We start from the raw sequence: 17,087 nt of genomic DNA on the forward strand, positions 1-17,087 counted from the left end.
TACTATTGAATTGCATCTTAATTTCTTTTTTGTCCCTGCATTTCGCATTATTTTTTACTTGTGAAAAATACATTTAGTGTGCCTCTACATGTTGTTTCTTCTCTGCCAAAGCACATGGAAGACTCACAATCCTACTACATTTTTTGCAGAGTACTGGCTGCTTACAGATGATGATGTTAGCATTACTGATATGTGGTGTATTCGTGAGGTCTTGTTTATATATCATCTGCTAAAACTTTAGAAGTGCTTGGAGTTCCTGAGTTGAAGTATTAATCTTAACATGTTAGACCCCAATGATTTCTTAGCTGAAGAGGTGAGCACCCCAGGCCCAGGGACACTCAATCAGCAGCAGCCTGATGCAATTGGTGAACCTACAGCTGAGAGCCCTAACCATGGGTAAACAAGAGGATAATACCATTTTGGTTGGCACTCTGTTTTGGACTCCATGGAGGCTTGTTGTGGACTGGTGGTGGTGTGTTTGGTAACTTTATACAGCATATCAGTCTCCAACTTGTAGGTTAGGTCAGGTCAGGTTTGTGGCAATCTGATTCTGCGTTGAAATGGTGCCACAATATTCTGTCTAGCATCGTCTTTTGCAAATTCCAAGTGTAAAAAAGACATTGCTGAAGCTCTGAAGCAGATGTACTACCTGCCTCCAGATTTAAAACACTCCAGTCAGCTGAAATGCTTGTTGGAATTCTGGATACATTACTATTTTATTAAACTATTTTACAAGACAGCGGCAGCAATAGTTTACTCTAGGTACGGTGATTCAGTATAAGAACAAAACGGACGCACATCCAAGTGCCTGTACTTCACCGGCGCATCAGTCGCTGCCCTTCCTGATCTTGCCAGTCCAGCATTATTTTCCATACAAGAAAAAAGAAGAAGAGGAGGAAGAGAAAAGGGACGTTGAGTGCCTTTCTGTTGAAAGCTGAAACCTCATCCAACTCAATCCAAATGCAATCATTAGTATTTCTATTTATAATAATTACTAGAACGAACCACCACTTAGGGCGTATTTGGATCCTTGGGCTAAAATTTAACACTTGTCACATTGAATATTCGGATACTAATTAGGAGAGCTGAACATAAGTTAATTATAAACTAATTGCAGAAGCCATAAGCTAATTCACGAGATGAATCTATTAAGTCTAATTAAACCATCATTAACAAATGGTTACTGTAGCACCACATTGTCAAATCATGGATTAATTAGGCTTAATAGATTCATCTCATGAATTAACCTCCGTATGTACAATTAATTTTGTAATTAATCTATATTTAATACTTCTAATTATGTAACGGGGCTTTAGCCCGGCTCTTAATTACTTGAACGAACGAATGAATGCCCTGGTTGATATCAGAAATATACTTTTATATACTAATACCAATAATGCAGATGCAGGTACCAATAAAAAGGGATGGATTTACAGTCAATCGATCGATAACCAGTAGGAGTACTAGAAGAGTAGCTTTGCTGTTGCTGGGCCAGCCAGTGGGCCTGCCCTGGTCCTGCTGTTGTTTGGATGATTGATTGATTGATTGGACCACCCACCACCACTCCGGTCCAGTCCAGTCCAGTCCAGTATGATGGGCCGATGGGGTATGGCATGTACTGTATAATATTGGAGTAGTAGTAGTTGTACCTTGCCTTCGTAGAGTTTGTGGTACCGTACCAATACCAATACCATACCAGAGAGACTATTCGCATGTCTTGTCTGCCTACTGGTACCACCACCACCAGCACCATGCTCCTGCGGTTTAATTAATTATGACGGGTGCGTTTACCTGCAACATCCTACTAACATTTATTATACATATATTATTTAAGAGAAAGAAGAATCACTAGTAGCACTTGATGCTCCTTTTCCCCCTTCTCTCCCTAAATTTTTTATTTCCTTATAGGGGTTAATGTTTTTTTTCGAATCATATAGTACAAATGCATACACTCACGTACACACACGCACACTCGCTTCTACGAACACACATGCAACCCTACCCCTATGATCACTTTCGAAAGATTGAGCCGGCAAATCCTCGAAATTGACGAAATTATCACTGACGTCTCGCTGTTGACGAGCACGTCAACTATACCGCTAAAAAAATAGCGCCGGTTAAATTCTAGAATAAATTTAAATAAATACGAGCTTAGCTAGACTACGGGGTTAATACTTAACAGAGAGAATAAATAACTCACTCTATCCATTTTCTTTGCCGAAAACAGCCCAAGTCCGTCCCGGAGGACCGTGTACGTATATCTTCTTCGTTACAGTGCCGGCCCAACTGAAATCCCGCCCGACTGCCGGCCGCAGCAGCAACAATGGACCGATAAACTCACTGGGCTTCGAGGCATTGAGGCCCAAATCTTTCCTTCCGACTGAGTTGATCCCAACAACAACATCAACTTTGAGCTGGTGGTGTTTTATTTTTCTATCTATAATAGGATTTATGGTCAACAAAACATTTATATTACAATATACATTAGATTCAACAGGACAATAATCATGTAAAAACGAGTACAAATATGGAATGTGATGCGCCTAAGATAATGTTTTATTATGTCAGGAAGGCTTGTTCTTCAGACATTCGCTTCGTGCGAAAAAGACATATGAAGAAGTTCAACTGCATCCTAATCACATGAGTTTTTACTTCAAAGTTATCTCTTGTTAATGGGATTTATCTTATCATCACAAAGAATCTTACAGCAAAATATATTTACTCACCGTACACATATGCGTGTTTCGAGGATTATTCCACCGATCATGTGCCAAATTCAATGCCAAATTCAAAGGGGAGAACATCCATATTTTTGTTGCTAAGCTTGCTGGGCGATGGATCTAAATTAAACATCAGTCCTCAGTTGAGACGACGTAACCAGGATCTAGCGAGCAGAAACAGTGCCAGGATTCCTACATAGATCAACAAGGTACCAAATCAAAGACAGGGATCGGACCGGAGAGTAAATAACTCACTTGTGTCTTGGAGGTGACCGAAGTAGCGGGCATATAGCGCGTTCCATGCATCCCTGGTCTGGCGGTCGATGTAGCTGTCGGGCCTCACTTCTTCTTCTTCTTCTGAGGAGGAGGAGCAGTCCTCTGCGGCGAAGCTGGATTCTCCTCGGCGAAGCTGGAATTGTCATGTACCTCGGTATGGGCCGGGCCACAAGACACGCAAGCAAGAAGGCGGCAGCACCAGGAGAAGAGGCATTGAACATATTCGAAGCAAGAACTGGTCTTGTCTTCCTCCTAGGAAGTCTCTGTCTCGCTGTACCTGCTGCTGCTCTTGTTGCCTTTTATCTCTGATTCCTTGATCTCTGCCTCTAATTCGGCAATTCCCCTCAGTTTGTACCCTAATCTGTATCCGATTTACCCATAATCAATTAGTGGATGTGATTTGGCGGTCGAGATTTGAGATGCATCAATTTTATCTCTCTTGCATTTGCCATCTCTCTAAAAATGATGTGAGACTGGGACATCACTCTTGTTGACGTCAATGCTCCCGGCCGGGTACAATGTATCACATCTCTCTCTCTCTGAGTCTGCCGTGGAGGGCGATGAAGCAAGCAAAGCATACAGGGTTTCCGTAAAAAAGGAAAGGAATGGAAATACTGCAGCAATGAATGATTCAAAACACATACTACACAAGTATGTATGATAACGAGATTTTGAGATTGAAACGGGGAGACACGGCCCCGTTCGTTTCCTGTAAACGACTTATCGGTGGAAATAAGAAAATAAGCTAGAATCCGTCAAACATTTTGCTTATTTTCGCTTACGTGGTAAGCTGTTTCAGAAGTTTGAACTGCGAGAAGCGAAAAAATCTTCACTTAGATTATAATCTAAGCGTGGCTGGGAAAAGCTTATCCAAACATGTCCATGCTATGCATAGTATCCGGCAAATTGCAGGGGAATCTTAATCGGACAACAAGTAGAGTGAGTGGTTCATTGCTAACAGGGAAGGAATGCTGCCGCCAGGCAGGAGGAGATGTCACTCTGATTAGTCTGCCGTGGAGGGCGGTGGCTGGTCGCCGTCGGCCTGCGACTGGAGCGGCGGGAGGAGCTGCGACTTGCGGCGGGTGTCGCGGGGTGGGAGCGGGATGGCGACGAAGTGCTTGGTCTTGGAGATGGGGCGGGAGCTGCGGAGCTCCACGACGTCGCCGACCTTGAACTGGTTCTCCGGGTCGTGCGCCTGGTACTTCTTCTTGATGCGCTCCCGCCGCTTGTACTTGGGGTGCGGCGCCAGGCGCACCACCTCCACGCCCACCGTCTTGTCCGCCTTGGTCGTCACCACCCGCCCCGTCAGCTGCTTCGCCGCCTCGATCCGGAGGAGCCCCACCGGCCGGCACCCCTGCGGCTGCTGCGGTGAGGGCGAGACCCGCAGCGGCGGCGGGGAGACGACGAAGGGGGAGCTCAGCAGCATTCTCTCTCTCCTTGTCAATCACCGGGAAGCGGAGAGGGGAGATGGATGGAGGATAAGGCTTTTTCCTTCTTGCATCTTCTTATCCTCTGCGGCTGCCCGCTGGGTGCTGACAACCCCAACCAATGTGTCCGGAAGCACGAGAGAAAATGCTATCGAAATATAAATTCATCATATTCAAAATATTAGGGCCTTGTTCCACTTCCCAAATTGGAAGTGGCAAAATTTACATTTTACCATAAATGCGCAACTGTAGCATTTCGTTTGTATTTGTGAATTATTGTCCAAACATTGACTAATTAGGCTCAAAAGATTCGTCTGGTAAAGTACAACAAAACTGTGCAATTAGTTTTTGATTTCATCTACATTTAGTACTTCATGCATGTACCGCAAGTTTGATGTGATGGGGAATCTTCTTTTTGCATAGTGCCAAAGTTGGAAAAAATGGAGGAACTAAACAAGGCTAAAGCACTAGAAATAGGGGATTTGCACCAGATCTTGAAGGATTGTAATAAAACTGGTGGTTCTTCATAGAAGAAGAGTACTGCTAATAACAAGGGGAAAAGGAGAAAATACAATTGGAATGGAATTTTGAGGACCTGCAACTTATTTAGTTATGCGCAAAGTAAAGGTGACAGCAAGTCAGCAACATTGCCATTTAGACAGATTCACAAACCATGTGATTGAACAGGGATAGGTGCCAATTATATAAGTAAAAATAACCCACGCTTAGTAATGAAGGCAAGAGTAGTATCACCTACGTAAGAATTGCAAACACAAGCAGTATACAACTATAATCCCAAAAGACAAACTAAGGATCATCACACTCAGTTGCTAAAAAATATTATGATTTATAAAGCAATGCCACTTGGCTCGATCAAATGACTGAAGTAGAAAAGAACAATCAAGAATCATGATTTGAAAGAATGATCAGCGTGCCAGTCCATGCCATATGACACTCCAGGTTTCTGAATCAGCGCGCCGGTCGGAGGTGCCGGCCGGGGGAGGCGCCAGGTTGCGCCTGGAGGGGCGCTCGCCACCGCCGGGGCGGTCGGGAGCGGTCGGGGTGGCTGGATGCGCCGGTCGGAGCGGTCGGGGACGGCGCCGTTCTAGTCGGAGTGGTCGGGGGCTGCCGATCGGGGCGGAGCGGTCGGGGGTGGCGTCAGGATGCGCTGGTCCGAGCGGTCGGGGGTGGCGTCAGGATGCGCCTGGAGGGCCTATCGCCGCCGCCGCAGGGGTGCAGCCTGGAGGGGCGCCCGCCACCTGCTTCTGCTTGGTGTCATGTTGGACGAACAGCTGCAGCAGCGTGCACCGCCCCTCCCGTCGTTCCCACCGTGATGAGCTCAAGAGCTCGTCGATGGAGAACTTGACGCCGTCGACGTGCGGGGGCAGCTGGAACACCTCTGGGGATTTTAGAATGGGAACTAGACAAGAAACAGCAGTGATCACCACAGGTTCAATTTCCTTGCTAACCTGGAAACAAAAATCAGTCACATAGGCAGGGGAGGGGGGGGGGCTTACCGCCGGCTGAAACGGCGGAAGACTATGGCGGTAAGCGCCGTTCCACCGTTTCAACCGGCGAGGCGTGCCCGCACGTGACGGCCGGCACCCTACCGCCGTTTCATACGACGAAAAGGACCTTACCGCCGTTTGGTGCGGCGGCATAAGTCTATTTTTACAAATTTTTGATTCGACTATTTATTTCTGCAAAATTGTTAAAAATTATAAAAATAAAAAATTCCATTTTCTTTGCCGAAAACAGCCCAAGTCCGTCCCGGAGGGGAGGACCGTGTACGTATATCTTCTTCGTTATAGTGCCGGCCCAACTGAAATCCTGCCTGACTGCCGGCCGCAGCAGTAATAATGGACTGATAAACTCACTAGGCTTGGAGGCATTGAGGCCCAAATCTTTGCTTCCTTTTCAACAATGGCAACAAGACTAAACCTTCATCCAGTTCGGGGAATGGGCTGAGTTCATCCCAACAACAACATCAACAGCAGATCAAGAGCTGATGTTTTATATTTCTATCTATAATAAATTCCTCCCAACTTTGAGCCCAAATATTTTGACCTTAAACATTACGGTTGCTATATCAGTAGCCTCTTATCTCCTGGACTCGTTTTCTTTTCCCTTTTTTTTATAGAAAGAAAGAAAAAGAAGGCCTTGTTTAGTTCCCAATTTGGGAGTGCCAAAGTTGGGATTTTGCCATAAATGCGCAACTGTAGCATTTCGTTTGTATTTGTGAATTATTGTCCAAACATTGACTAATTAGACTCAAAAGATTCGTCTCGCAAAGTACAACAGAACTGTGCAATTAGTTTTTGATTTCGTCTACATTTAGTACTCCATGCATGTACCGCAAGTTTGATATGATGGAGAATCTTCTTTTTGCATAGTGCTAAAGTTGGGAATTTGGGGTAACGGCCGAAGCGGTGCCGGTGCAGCGGAACCAAAAAGTCAAACAAAGCGTCGGAACTCGCGCAAGCAAAAAAAATTCAAAATTCGGACAGGGGAGTGGTTTCGTTTTGGAGCCATCAAGTTCAAACAGAAGGGCCCAGATGCAGATCCTGATGGCTCACTCCTGTCTGTGCTGTGCTGTCCGAAAAGGAAACCGGAGGGGAGCGGAGCGTCACGGGAGCAAAGCAATTCCTCCATTCGTCCTCCCCGGCCTTGTCCCCGCCGAGCGAGACTTTTGAGGGAGAGGAGGTGGTCGGCAGGCCACTCCACTTCCGCCGCCGTTGCTCCACCTCCGCCGCCGCTCTCGCCCTCAGCTGCTGCTGCCTAGTAGTAGTAGAGACCTCGCCACCCAGCGCATCCCATCCCATCTCTTCGCCGGGGCGGCCACCCCAACCCTAGCTACATACACTGCTAGAGACCTCGCACTCCGCCGTCGGATCTCGATTCGCTCCGCTCCGCCCCCATTTCCTCTCGATCCCGCTCCGAATCCACCCGGATTTCACCCCGATTATCCCGCGCATCTCATCTTCTCAGGTACTACCACTACCACATGCCTGCCTCTGGAATGGATCTCGGTCACATTCCTATTCTGACGCATCTCATCTTGCAGCATACCAGATTGATTAGCAGCATATATATGGCCCACGACATGCTCGGCTTCAAGGAGGACGACGCCATGCGCTTCATCTTCGGCGAGGACATCATGGGAGTCGACGACCCCGCCGCCTTCGACAGATCGCTCATGGAGCTTCACGTCTTCAAGGAGGTCTTCTGCGGAGGCGGGGCCGCCACCACCACCACCACAAACCTGACCCCCGAGACGGACATCACGGGAGGCGACCACCCTGCCGCCCATCCACAGCAGCCCGACCTGCTGGATGCTGCCGCCGTAATGCAGTGGCAGCCCGGGGCTAACTGCGCGACCCACCTGGATGGGGATTTCTTCACTGCGCACGCTGCTGCCACCGACATTCTGGATGTGCACGCGCAAGGGACACCTCAAGATGCCGGGCCTGGGACATGCAATGCAGCCGCCTTGGCTGGCAGCAGCAGCACTAGCGCTGTTGAGGACCCCATGCCTTCCTACATGGAGGCACTAGCCGAGATCTCTGAATTCCAAAGTGCCGCCACTCTTCTTCCCGATCCCTTTTTGCATCACTGGCTCCAGGATCACCACCAGTACCCTACCAACCTGTGCTTCACCTACGATCAGGGGCAGGTCGATGACACTACCTATCCCCTATGTACAACTATAAAAGACATATCTCATACAGGGGGAGTAGAACAGCATCCATTTTATAGCCAACAACCTCCTCAGCAGTCCCAGTTTTGGTTCAGCCCTGCTCTTGAGGCCGTTTGCCAGAACGGCACGCCCGATGCAAATATTAGTTCCCTCGATGAGACCGATGCTCGTGGATGCAGCGGCAGCGTGCACTCTGCCTCTGCAGCAGCTGTTTCCAAGAAGGCTTTCGGCAGGGATATTCCTGACCAGCTGGAAGCACACACCCATCGCCTTTTCAAGGATGCTGGATGGACCATTAAGCCCCGCAAAAGGAATGACAGGGCTAAGATGGCATCTTACTTCACTGCCCCAAACAGGGAAGCGGTTCATACCTCGCTAACTCAGGCTTGGAAGTTTTGTGGTAACAAGTTATATGAAGCTTCCGCAGATTCAGAAAGGGGAAGGTATCCAAAGGAGTGGTCTGATGTTGACGCATTTTGGAAGGACCTCACGGATACAATGGCCTATGTTGATAGAATGCTTGCAAACCAGCACAATGCACTCACACTTCTTCAGCGCTGGCAGATTTTGGACCCTTTTGTAGCTGTTGTCTTCATCAGTAGGAAAATCACTGCCCTGCAGCAACATAAAACTCTTAGAGCTGTCAACAGTTCAACCTTTGTTCTTGATGGCAGCACAGATATGTCATCAGAAAGTAAGACCATGCACAAAGCCGGTGATTTGTTGGCAAACCGAATGATTCAGCCCACTCCACTAATCACAGACTCTGATTGCAGCACGCTTGCAACTGAGAGCTACAATGGGCACCAGTATTTACAGAGCTGTCATGATGTGGAAGACAGCAACAATAGGGATATGAATCCGAAGCTTTGCTGCAACGAGAGTCTGAATTACGATGCAAGTGGCCAAACAGAACATCACATTCACACAGGTGATGATGGAAGGCAGACCTATGCTCAAGCAAAGGCTGTTAATAGCTCTGTAAAAAAGTCAAAGAAGAAATCTAAAAGGATGTTTGATATTGACGCAACTGGACTGGATGGGTTGTTTTCTCTAAGTGTAATGCAATCTACTACGGAAAATGTGTTTGGCCATGGGACCGATGTAGCAACCATGTTCATGTCTGACACAGGAATCATCAATGCCTCTGAGGAACATGGTATGTGTTCACGTGTTGGCACACTGAAAAATCATATGAAAGCCGAATTGAAATCAGAAAAGCTAGATGAAGATGACCAAAGCAATAAGCGCGAGATGTTCCTGTCTTCAGAGAGCAAGCACCTGAACATGTTGCAGAGTGTGAGGACTGAAGAACTTAGGGATTGCATTACATTCTCAGAAACCCACTGTATTGCAAGGGAGTCACAGTCAGATGCCACAGCGTCCTGCCCTGATGACAAGGTCCAGGAAAAGATGCTCCCATCCCATGGACAATTTTCAGAGGATTCACAAAATGGTCCAACGGGAAGTCCTGTTCCTGCAAAATTATCCCATGAATGCACTGCTACTGTTCTGTGTACTGATCCAACTCGTGACTTAAAAGCCTGCAAGACAGCCACTACTAAAATGAAACCTAAAGGTTGGGAGAAGTACATGAAGAAAAGGCCTCGTGAATTGCGGATCAGTGATGAGGACCTTTTGATCACAGCTATAGTGAAAAACAAGGATCTTGTCTCCTGCCATAAATTTGCAGCAGGCTTTCCAGGTGCAAAGAAGTTCAAGAAGCTTAAGAACCACAAGAAATGTAACAAACTACTTTCTAAAACCGGAAAAGCTGGCACAAACCTATTGGGTGGGAAGAGAGTATGCTTGGCCCGGAAAACTGTCATCTGCTGGTTGATTGCCACTGGGTTTCTGACTGTAAAAGACGTGATACAATACCGGGATCCTAAGAGCAATAAAGTTGTAAAGGATGGTCTGGTTACCTGGGAAGGCATTGTTTGCAATTGTTGCCAAAAAACCTTATCTGTATCGGACTTCATGGCTCATGCTGGTTGTAGCAACCCAAAGTCCTCGCTGGGACTCTTTCTAGAGTCTGGTAAGTCATACACTTTGTGCCAGGTTGAGGCTTGGTCTGCTGAATTTATGAGCAGGAGAAGCAATGCATGTGGTAGAAAAGTTGAGGCAGTAGATGAAAATGATGACACCTGTGGCTTCTGTGGAGATGGTGGTGAATTACTTTGCTGTGACAATTGCCCATCAACATATCATCAAACTTGCTTGTCTGCTAAGGTATTTAGTTTCCCATTGTGCCATTATGTGTACAATGGTTAACGATATGTTTCATTTAGAGGTTGCTTCCCCTTAATGTTGCAATGTTTTGTTCCAGAAAATTTGTATCTATATCAAATTCAATCGAGTAATACTTAATCTATGTGTGATGATTCCTTATTTTTGCTTCTTCCTTTACAAATTCAGGAGCTTCCAGAAGGTAGTTGGTACTGCCATAATTGCACCTGTCAGATTTGTGGGAGGCCAGTTAGTGAAAAGGAGGTTTCGACATTCTCGGCTATTTTCAAATGTTTACAATGTGGAGATTCATGTAAAACTTTACCACCCCTCACTTCTGTCTTGTCATTTGCATCATTTCCTTTACAGTGCTATTGTCTTATAGAGTGCTTAATGGTGCAGTAGCTAAGGGTTGGTTGGATAATTTTTATGTTAAATTTGCTGCCTCACATCAGTAATCATTATTTTGTTGATGAAACAATTTTCATTAGCCTGTGTTGATCTAAATAAGGCCCCATTTGGTAAAGCATAGCTCCTTCCAGAAGTTGATTTTCAGCTCTCACAGAGGCTGCTTCAGAGAGGCTCCAATTTCTCAGTATAAAAGAGCTTATGCTTCAAATAAAAGAGCCTCTATTGTGCTCTATCGAATTGTAACTGATGCAGAAACCCCTTGCAAGGCCCAAGAAGAAAAGCCATCGAGTGATTTGATACCATATTTAATTTACTTAGTCAATCTTCAGCTCTTCATTGTGCATTGCAGATAAATTCTTCCAGTGATCTTATTGGTAACTTAATTTGACATACTTTTGTTTTCGTTGGCAGACCATGACACTTGCATTGAGCAAGAGAAGCTACCTTCTGAGGGTCAAATATCTGACACATGGTTTTGTGGGAAATATTGTAAAGAGGTAATGTTTCTTTAACTTTCTTTTTCAAGATGATGTTGAGATTTGTGAGATGATTAGTCAAATATAATCCACTTGTAATTCATCATACCTGCTGGAATTGTTATTTCTGTGACCCTCATTTTTTGTCATGGACATAATGGATTCATATGTTTGAATGCTTAGGATGGTGTATTAGCACCAAGGACTGTCTGACACTCGTGCATGTTTGTTGTCTACGTCACAAGGATCAAACCTACCTAATCCTCAAAGTTGGATATCAATTTTTTATGGCCATCTAGATAGAAGTAATCAGCACCCCATGGAACACTAGACATTCATATTATTTACCACCATTCTTTGTGCGCATAACGTACTCTGAGTCCTGGTTCCAGAATATTTTTCTTTCATACCCTACATTATCTTTCCTATTAATGCTTTTTTTTTGCCCTTGCTGTTAACAGATTTTCATAGGACTACGTAGTCATGTCGGAACAGATAATATTCTTGACAATGAGCTCTCATGGTCCATATTGAGATGCAATGGTGATGGGCAGAAGCTACATTCTGTTCAGAAGATTGCCTATTTTGCAGAATGTAATACGAAATTAGCAGTGGCTCTTACTCTATTGGAGGAATGTTTCATTCGTATGGTGGATCCTAGAACTGGTGTGGACATGATACCTCATGTCTTGTACAGCAAGGGGTAAGTTTCCTTATACTTATAATTTTATTTCACACATTACATTTTCTTTTCCAGAGTATAGATATAGATTTTTTTGCGCAATGTGGAGAAATATGAGGCTATAACGACGTGTGTGTGAGCCTGAGTGAGGGGGATTGATCTCTTCATGTTTTAGTGGAACATTGAACTGACAAAATTGCTGGCATGCTAAAGTACAGAAGATAGTCTCTGCTTCTCTGGGATGTTCAATTAATCAGCTGAATGCATAGCTAATCAATAGAAATGTTCTTCTCAATTGTACATCAATTGATATAGGGTTGATTTTCGATATTAAAGAGAAAATTTGGATCTGAATACTGTATGGATTATTTTACTGAACAATTTCGAAGTTTACTCACACTGAAGAACACTTCTTATCAGATCAAACTTTGCTCGTGTGGATTATCAGGGATTCTATACTGTAATCCTGGAGAAAGGAGATGAAATTTTATGTGCGGCTTCTATCAGGTAATTTTTTTGTTAATCAGGTCTCTTTTTTTTCTCGAATATGCAGATAATTAGACTGTTTCAAATACATGCGTGGCGCCAAGCACACAAACATAACTAAGGTCCTTTTTTCATCTGTTCTTAATCAGGTCCTTGTTAGACATTGCACAAACTTTTGTGTCTGAAGTATTCTTTTACTGGATTTATGCTTGTTATCTCTACCCACTTGCTTGTCATTAACTGCTTTTGGGGCTTTATCAGTTTGATAGTCTTTTACAACTTACAAATTGCTTATTCTCAGCTTATGAAATGTTAGCTATTGGAAAATTTTCACATAGATGAAATATGATGGGAAATAACCGTAAACAGTAATAATAAAGAATGTCAGTTTGTTTCTTCCATTTTTGTTGAGAATATACTAAAGAAATCTTTGTTTATTTTCATGCAGAGTACATGGAACTAAAGCCGCTGAGCTGCCTTTTATTGCTACTTCGGTAGACCATCGACGCCAAGGGATGTGCCGTATACTAATGAACATCATTGAAAAGGTACACTGGAATAGGAAAACAGACAAAGTTGTACAGCCATAATGATACAAGATATGGCTTTTCATGATCATGTACTATGATAGCTTTTTCAAATAGGAATTCAGCTGTGTATTGATGTTAAGATATGATTTTCCTCCATGTAAATACTTACCGGGTCCATTCTTTGCTGATATGCATTATAGTAAAATCGAAATGTTTCTTGCTGAGTCAATATCTTTTTTATGTTATTGGTTATTACTTTTATTTACATATCACCATGTGATTTTTGACCCCCACCCCCCTTCGTCTAATGCAGATGCTGATATCATTTAATGTTAAGATGTTGGTCCTTTCTGCCATCCCAGAGTTGGTTAGCACATGGGTGTCAGGATTTGGCTTCAAACCTATTGAAGATGCTGAAAGGAAACAACTCCATAATGTAAACTTAATGTTGTTTCCTGGAACGTCCTTGCTAACAAAGCGATTGGATGGATTTAGTATGGCTACAAAACCAGGTTGATTGTCTGCTTGCTTTCTGGCCACATTTGTCCCTTTTAGTTTATGAATTTGGGCAATCTTGTATCATGTACTCCCTCCATTTGTTTGTGCCTATAGTACTAAAAAAATTTTAAACTGCGCAGGCGACAAAAAAGATTTACAGGAAATTTATGGATTGCCTAATGGGAAATCAAGGGAGCATTTTGAACTCCATGACCTTGACTTATCCGGGAAAGAGTTTAAAGCTGAGGTTTCAGTGAGTGGTCCATTCAGAACACTGAAACATGAATGGGGTTCAGCAGCATGGTTTCAGTCCACTAAGGTTTGATCCATGAACTCTTTGAGACTTTAAGCTTTTCTTTTATATCACTTAAACGAAAAGGTCAATATTTCCTATCAAATATTGTGGTCCGATTTACCTGTATACATTTGTGAGCTTTGAACTTTCATTTGTACTGATTTACTGGGAATGTCTGTGAGGTTTGCACACGCATGAAGTCCGTATATAGTTTTAGCTATGGGTCAAATCTTACTACTTCAGCTGGAAGCATGTTGTTCATTTCAAGTTTGGCTAAAGATTTGTACACTGCAAGGATAATTTATTCCTGTATCATGTTCTGCAGTTAGCTGTTGGGGAAGTGTGACATTCTTACGCACTAAATATCTGGGCCCATGCTCTCCATCGATACTGGTCCCTTTGTGTTGGCCAATTTTATCTTTCCAGATCACAGCTCAGCTTGATGGTGTATGCCCGCATCTCTTTCAAGGTATTTGCAAATCGTTGACAATATTCTGTTACGACAGATTTTCCACTTTTGGTATCTGTAGGACGGTAGGAGTTTGTCTTGTCTGTTTTTGTTTCTTTGAAGTTTTAGCGCTATGTGTTGATTGCAATCGATCTCTTTTTCCTTGTTACTTATTTCATTGGGTTTAACTTTTAAGCACGAATTTAGTTTGGACTTGAGTCATAATGGCTGTTGGATCACATCAAAATATGATTCAACAATGTCACCATAGTCAGGCTGTTCGCTTTTCCTTTTCCTTTTTCGTACCTAATAATAAAGTCATATGATTCTTTCATAAAAAAATAAAGTAATTCAATGTCTCCTGGAGGTTATCAACGGCCACTCATTAACCACGGAACAAGTCAAACATAATTTGAAATGGTATATGTGCCACCTAAGGTAACATATAATTGTTTCAAAGTTCAAAGTGATGAAGCTCAAACCAATTGACTCACCAGCCTGTCAGATGGTCAGATTGACAGCATGATATTAGAAACTCGCGAGCTCTAATTTATAGAGGTTTTATATATATGGTGTTCTCAACTTTATTTTTCCCAAGCATTCTTACTTTGGCCTAGACAGCAGCATTTTTATAGTATAATGTAAGATAACTATGTCTCCTTTCTCAATAAGTTATCATCAGACTGTTGGGAAATGGATCAGATGAGCCACACACACATACAAGAATTTTGGTTGAATTGCATAGAAGACGATAAAGCTGAAGTCCAAGAAACCACAGAATGGTCTAGTCTATTGTACATCAAGAAATCGAAAGTTATGGATGTCATGCTAAAATTTGTCTCCTCCCGTGAAGTGTTGTACATGTGGTCATTCTGATTCTGAAACATGGTAAATGTCAAAACTCAAAAGGATACTGCCGGAACATGGTAGATCAGAGATATTGATAATAGCATGCAGCAAGCTATCCAAGCTGTTGGAGGCATCGGAAAGAGAGTACAACATGGGCCAAATTGTCAGATTGGATTCTTTTCATGGTAATTATGGGTTAACTGCAGAAAAAAAGCTGATGCCATTCTGTGACAATCCAGGCACTGATGGATCGTATAAAGTAAGCCCCTTCACCACTACATATTTTGCTCAAGGCTTTATGGTATCCCCTCTTTCCCTGCCTTTTCGTATGAGTTGGGAGTTTATTTTGCCATGTGCAGTGCTGTTTGATATTTAGTTAGTGTTAAGGTCAAAAGTTGCTGCTGCAATCCCTGGCTGTTTGGATTGCGTGCTTAAATAGGAGTATCTGTACATTACCTTGTTTATCTTTTAATTATCTATTTATATTCCATAATAAGAGAATTGACGTATCTCTCTACACTCTACCAGGACCAGGAGCGATGGTGCTTCAGGTGGCATAGCTGGTGATCAGACTCTAATTCATGACATGCGTACACAATGCTGCCGCGAGAGCAGCATTGCTGCTAACACTAACACAAGCTGGGCAAAGCCTTGGAGAGCAGCGGCAGCAGGACTCCTCAGGATTTGCAGGCAGCTGGTGCAACTCTGCAAGAGAGACTGAATCCGGATATTGCGAATGCAGTCTTTGGTCGGAAAATTGCTTGCCTTTTGTAATCACAGTCATCGACCTGTTGTTGGCGCGGTGGCGGCACCATGGAATGGAACTGTCATGTACCTCGGTATGGGCTGGGCCACAAGACACGCAAGCAAGAAGGCGGCAGCACCAGGAGAAGAGGCATCGAACATATTCGAAGCAAGAACTGGTCTTGTCTTCCTCCTAGGAAGTCTCTGTCTCGCTGTACCTGCTGCTGCTCTTGTTGCCTCTTATCTCTGATTCCTTGATCTCTGCCTCTAATTCGGCAATTCCCCTCAGTTTGTACCCTAATCTGTATCCGATTTACCCATAATCAATTAGTGGTTGTGATTTGGCGGTCGAGATTTGAGATGCATCAATTTTATCTCTCTTGCATTTGCCATCTCCTGTTGACCGTTTCAGTCTGCCGTGGGGGGCGATGAAGCCAGCAAAGCATACAGGGTTTCCGTAAAAAAAAGGAAAGGAATGGAAATACTGCAGCAATGAATGATTCAAAACACATACTACACAAGTATGTATAATAACGAGATTTTGAGATTGAAACGGGGAGACATTAGTATCCGGCAAATTGCAGGGAAATCTTAATCGGACAACAAGTAGAGTGAGTGGTTCATTGCTAACAGGGAAGGAATGCTGCAGCCAGGCAGGAGATGTCACTCTGATTAGTCTGCCGTGGACGGCGGCGGCTGGTCGCCGTCGGCCTGCTGCGACTGGAGCGGCGGGAGGAGCTGCGACTTGCGGCGGGTGTCGCGGGGTGGGAGCGGGATGGCGACGAAGTGCTTGGTCTTGGAGATGGGGCGGGAGCTGCGGAGCTCCACGACGTCGCCGACCTTGAACTGGTTCTCCGGGTCGTGCGCCTGGTACTTCTTCTTGATGCGCTCCCGCCGCTTGTACTTGGGGTGCGGCGCCAGGCGCACCACCTCCACGCCCACCGTCTTGTCCGCCTTGGTCGTCACCACCCGCCCCGTCAGCTGCTTCGCCGCCTCGATCCGGAGGAGCCCCGCCGGCCGGCACCCCTGCGCCTGCTGCGGGGAGGGCGAGACCCGCAGCGTCGGCGGGGAGACGATGAAGGGGGAGCTCAGCAGCATTCTCTCTCTCCTTGTCAATCACCGGGAGCGGAAGCCCCTGTTGTTTCCCCAGGAGCTCCTAAAATTGGAACATCGAATATTCTGATAGTATTAGATATAGACTAATTACAAAATTAATTGGTTAGATGGAGATTAATTTGGGAGACGAATCTATTAAGCTAATTAGTTCATGATTTGATAATATAGTGCTATGGTAAATATGTGCTAATGATGGATTAATT

The 17,087-nt window shown here is 44.4% G+C and overlaps 3 protein-coding genes across 5 annotated transcripts; 1 reads left to right on the forward strand and 2 right to left on the reverse strand.

Annotated features, from left to right (window-relative positions):
• Window positions 1-3,665: 3,665 nt before the first annotated feature.
• On the reverse strand, window positions 3,666-4,530 carry LOC101753207 (30S ribosomal protein S17, chloroplastic). Its single transcript, XM_004959886.4, has one exon. The coding sequence runs from the start codon at window positions 4,420-4,422 to the stop codon at window positions 4,000-4,002; it is 423 nt and encodes a 140-aa protein (XP_004959943.1). The 5' UTR covers window positions 4,423-4,530; the 3' UTR covers window positions 3,666-3,999.
• A 2,485-nt stretch (window positions 4,531-7,015) lies between these two features.
• LOC101786810 (increased DNA methylation 1) lies at window positions 7,016-16,142 on the forward strand. Of its 3 annotated transcripts, none has more exons than XM_004959884.3 (12): window positions 7,016-7,411; window positions 7,488-10,352; window positions 10,539-10,662; window positions 11,172-11,257; window positions 11,698-11,939; window positions 12,339-12,425; window positions 12,853-12,952; window positions 13,248-13,446; window positions 13,573-13,751; window positions 14,053-14,196; window positions 14,848-15,283; window positions 15,553-16,142. In XM_004959884.3, exons 2-10 carry the CDS (start codon window positions 7,515-7,517, stop codon window positions 14,071-14,073), a joined length of 3,876 nt encoding a protein of 1,291 aa, XP_004959941.1. In that variant the 5' UTR covers window positions 7,016-7,411; window positions 7,488-7,514; the 3' UTR covers window positions 14,074-14,196; window positions 14,848-15,283; window positions 15,553-16,142. The 3 variants fall into 3 exon arrangements, with proteins under 3 accessions (XP_004959941.1, XP_004959942.1, XP_004959940.1); XM_004959885.3 differs by having other exon boundaries at window positions 14,858-15,325; XM_004959883.3 differs by having other exon boundaries at window positions 14,858-15,283.
• Window positions 16,143-16,294: 152 nt separating this feature from the next.
• On the reverse strand, window positions 16,295-16,886 carry LOC101753615 (30S ribosomal protein S17, chloroplastic). Its single transcript, XM_012844780.3, has one exon. The coding sequence runs from the start codon at window positions 16,864-16,866 to the stop codon at window positions 16,441-16,443; it is 426 nt and encodes a 141-aa protein (XP_012700234.1). The 5' UTR covers window positions 16,867-16,886; the 3' UTR covers window positions 16,295-16,440.
• Window positions 16,887-17,087: the final 201 nt, after the last annotated feature.

The sequence above is a fragment of the Setaria italica genome, chromosome III (genome assembly GCF_000263155.2).
Source record: "Setaria italica strain Yugu1 chromosome III, Setaria_italica_v2.0, whole genome shotgun sequence".
Lineage (NCBI taxonomy): Eukaryota > Viridiplantae > Streptophyta > Magnoliopsida > Poales > Poaceae > Setaria > Setaria italica.